Here is a 1,228-nt window from a genome sequence, read left to right on the forward strand (position 1 = left end):
CACACACACACACACACACACACACACACACACACACAAGATTGTATTTCTCACTTTATTAGGACCGCTAAGTGTCCTCAATTCATTTCCAGTCATTTCTACAGCCTATCCCCTGACCACTACTTATAACCTAACTCCCTAATTCATAATTAAACTTAAACCTTGCCTAAACTTAATTCCCACCTTAGTCTTAAACCCTCCAACCCAAAAAATGGAGTTCTGTCATATTAGGACCAGTCTTTGGTCCCCATAAGGACTACCAATCTTGACATGGTAGGTGGGTATACCATAAATGGTCAAATACAAGAACACACACAGAGCCCTCACTCCCTCCGTCCACTATTGAAGCTGCAACACTGCAGAACAAATACAGCCTCTTCAGATAAGAAACCTGGACAACAATGTGACGTCTGTATGAATAGGCCATCTAAACCCAACATCCTGGAGTCACAAGGGATCAAACCACATCAAAGCAGGCGCTCTGGCCACTTGGAGAGCAGGCCAACAGTGGAACAATAATTAAAGCCACATGGACATTATACACATACACACACTAACACACATGTCTCTTTGACATGAGAACAGCCAAAAGGCTCTGATGTCGGTCTGATAAAACCCAGATTAGGACATTAACTAGGATTAAGAAGAGCAGCAGCAAGACAAACATCACCAAGGTTCTGTTTAGGAGGTGGAGTGTCAGGATGGCTTTGGTGTCATTTATCATGTATTCTCTGAGCAGAACCATCAGGAACCAGGGAGAACCAGAAGGAACCAGCGAGTTCCCCCTGATAGGACCAACTAAAGCTGAATGTTTCCATGAAACCTCGAACCAGAACCACCTGTGAACCTTGTGGGCCAAAGTTTTGCTCAGACTTATGAGTCCTTCAAGGGAGGGGGAGGGGCGAGCCCAGACCAAAGCACCAGTACCTCCTGGTCCTCCACGTTCTCCTCCTGGCTGTCTGACGGCTCCGGAGCCTTCACGAACCACCACTGGATCTCCAAGTAGACAGAGGCGGTCCGACTCTGGAAGGCGCAGGCCATCTCGATGTTCTGACCCTCTTTCACCGTCATGTTGGAGGGGAGGTCTGTGAAGCGACCTGGTGGGGAGAGGAGGGGGTGACAGGGGGAGAGACGCAGGTTTTGAAGAGCGATGCTGGCAGAAAACACCGCCCCCCCCAACACCACCACCACCACCACCAGCATCACACACACACACACACACACACAC

The 1,228-nt window shown here is 48.8% G+C and overlaps 1 protein-coding gene across 1 annotated transcript in view; it reads right to left on the reverse strand.

The window, feature by feature from the left end:
• The window catches only part of vstm2a (V-set and transmembrane domain containing 2A), a 129,260-nt gene that overhangs the window by 126,671 nt on the left and 1,361 nt on the right, over positions 1-1,228 (reverse strand). Inside the window, exon 2 of the mRNA XM_014002148.1 lies at positions 928-1,097. Within this exon, the coding sequence (XP_013857602.1) occupies positions 928-1,097 (170 nt within the window). The remainder of the gene's footprint in view (positions 1-927; positions 1,098-1,228) is intronic.

This window comes from Austrofundulus limnaeus, unplaced genomic scaffold (genome assembly GCF_001266775.1).
Source record: "Austrofundulus limnaeus strain Quisiro unplaced genomic scaffold, Austrofundulus_limnaeus-1.0 Scaffold12, whole genome shotgun sequence".
NCBI lineage: Eukaryota > Metazoa > Chordata > Actinopteri > Cyprinodontiformes > Rivulidae > Austrofundulus > Austrofundulus limnaeus.